The sequence below is a fragment of the Monoraphidium neglectum genome (genome assembly GCF_000611645.1).
Source record: "Monoraphidium neglectum strain SAG 48.87 unplaced genomic scaffold scaffold05680, whole genome shotgun sequence".
Classification (NCBI taxonomy): Eukaryota; Viridiplantae; Chlorophyta; class Chlorophyceae; order Sphaeropleales; family Selenastraceae; genus Monoraphidium; species Monoraphidium neglectum.
Genome location: NW_014007950.1, coordinates 1 through 1,919, shown reverse-complemented (window position 1 = coordinate 1,919; position 1,919 = coordinate 1). Strand labels below are relative to the sequence as shown.

The 1,919-nt window shown below is 67.9% G+C and overlaps 1 protein-coding gene across 1 annotated transcript in view; it reads left to right on the top strand.

The window, feature by feature from the left end:
- Positions 1-1,807, top strand: part of MNEG_15798 (hypothetical protein) — a gene marked incomplete at both ends in the record, with an annotated part of 2,613 nt that extends 806 nt beyond the window's left edge. Inside the window, 5 exons of the mRNA XM_014035731.1 lie at positions 387-581; positions 778-898; positions 1,139-1,210; positions 1,519-1,754; positions 1,798-1,807. Of these exons, the coding sequence (XP_013891185.1) occupies positions 387-581; positions 778-898; positions 1,139-1,210; positions 1,519-1,754; positions 1,798-1,807 (634 nt within the window). The remainder of the gene's footprint in view (positions 1-386; positions 582-777; positions 899-1,138; positions 1,211-1,518; positions 1,755-1,797) is intronic.
- Between the last annotated feature and the right edge of the window lie 112 nt (positions 1,808-1,919).

Sequence of the window (1,919 nt, the reverse complement as noted above, 5' to 3'; positions counted from 1 at the left end):
GACGACGGCTGCCTGCACGTAGTGGCGGACCGCCACACGCTCAGGTGAGTGCGGAGGAGGCAGTTTGTTGGGGGGCGGGGCGGAGGGGGCTCAGGACCGCCATACGCTTACGGGGTTGGTGGAGGCAGGGAAGGCGCAGGGCTGTTATGAGGGAGCGGCAAGGGGCAAGAGGGACGGGGAGGGCAGGGACCAGAGCGATTGCTCTAGCCACGGGCGTGGTCTGTCCGCGGCGCCTGGGCCGGCTCGCGCGGCATTCGCAGTGGTGGCCGCGCTGCCGCCTGTCATCCACTAGCGGCTGTGAACTCCTCCACCCACCCAAGCGACGTACGGACGGACAGACCAACACGCCGCCTCCCTCAATACGTTCTGCCGTTGCGCTCGAGCAGGGACGTGCTCCTGGCCCTGGACATGGACCGCGCGCGCGTGCTGACGCGCGTGACCATGTTCTGGCTGCGCCGCGTGCGCGACCTCACGCCGGCGCTGACCAAGCTGCTGGGGGTGCAGAACGTGTGGTGCGACACGCGGACGGAGCAGAACAGCCAGAACTTTGTGATCTGGGCCGGATACGTGCTGGAGCAGCGGTGGGTGGATGGCGGGATGGTGACTGTAGTGGCTTGCGCGTTGGCGATCATGTTGATGAGGCGTGGGATGGGGGAGTGCAGAGTGATGGCTGGCGTGACAGGGTAGAGAAGGAGGGAAAGAGGGTCAAGGCAGGACGAAGCGGGGGGATGGCAATCGCCTTCGCCCCGTGTCGTTGTCGTCCCGCTCTCCCCCCAGGCACGACGTGGAGGTGGCTGTCGCGAGGCGGCGCTTCACCTTCTCCCTGCTGGTCCACTCGGACAGCTCCAGCCCCATGATCGACTTCAGCGCAAAGAGCTCCATCCTGCAGGCACGCTGGGTCGCAGGGCGGCGTAGCGGCCGCGGCCCGAGGGATGACCAACAATTGCCTCGATACCGCGTGCGCCTCGCTCGCTGCGGCCGCATTCGGCTAGCCAGTGGCGCTTTTTGTTGCGCCGTGGGCGCTGATGTCAGCAGCCAGCATACTACCTCCGAGCGCAGCCCCTCGGCGGCGAAAAGGGCAGTCGCTGGCCCCTGGGTGGTGTAGACCTTCCGACTGCCGCCCCTTCCTCTTCCTCAGGTGCGATCTGACTGCCCCCCCAAGCAGCTGGTGGAGTTTTTGGTCAGCGACGGCAGCATGCTGGCGGATCAGGTGGGCAGGACGGGGTGCATCCGGCCGGTGTCTGTACTTTGGGGGTGGAGGGGCAGCGTGCCGGGGTAGGTGACGGGGGTACAGAGGGTTCTCGCCATGGCGATGGAGGGCACAGCTGATTCAACGGCAGCGGCGCGGTCAGCAGCTGATCGCCCCTCTTTGGCCTGTCAAGGTGCGACACGCCTGATCTCTGGCCCCAACCCCACGGACACCCCTCTACACACACACACACACACACACACACACACACACACACACACGCGTGCGCGCGCACGCACACACACACACACACACACACACACACACAGGCGGCCGCGGCGGTGCAGGTGGGCCTGCAGGAGGAGCACGCCCTGCTGGAGCAGATCCGCTCAGCCTTCGGCGCCAAGCACGTCGTGCGCGTCTGCGGCGCGGCCAGCGACGGCTCGGCGGTGCTGGAGGGCGCGCGGCGGCTGCTGGAGAATGCTGAGGCGATCAAGGGCAGCGGCGTCGATCTCAGGGGCGCCAGCCTCGCGATCGATGATTGCTACGAGGTCTGGGGCAGCGGGTTCATATCGATCCCTTACGACTTTGATTTGAAGGACCTGCAGCCACAGCTGACGCGCCTGCTGGGCGCCGGCGGCGGAGAGGGCGCCAGCGCGGCGCTGGGCGGCGGCGGCGGCGGCGGGGAGGGCGCGGCGTGGGCGCGCAACGCGGTGGCGGCGTGCCGGCG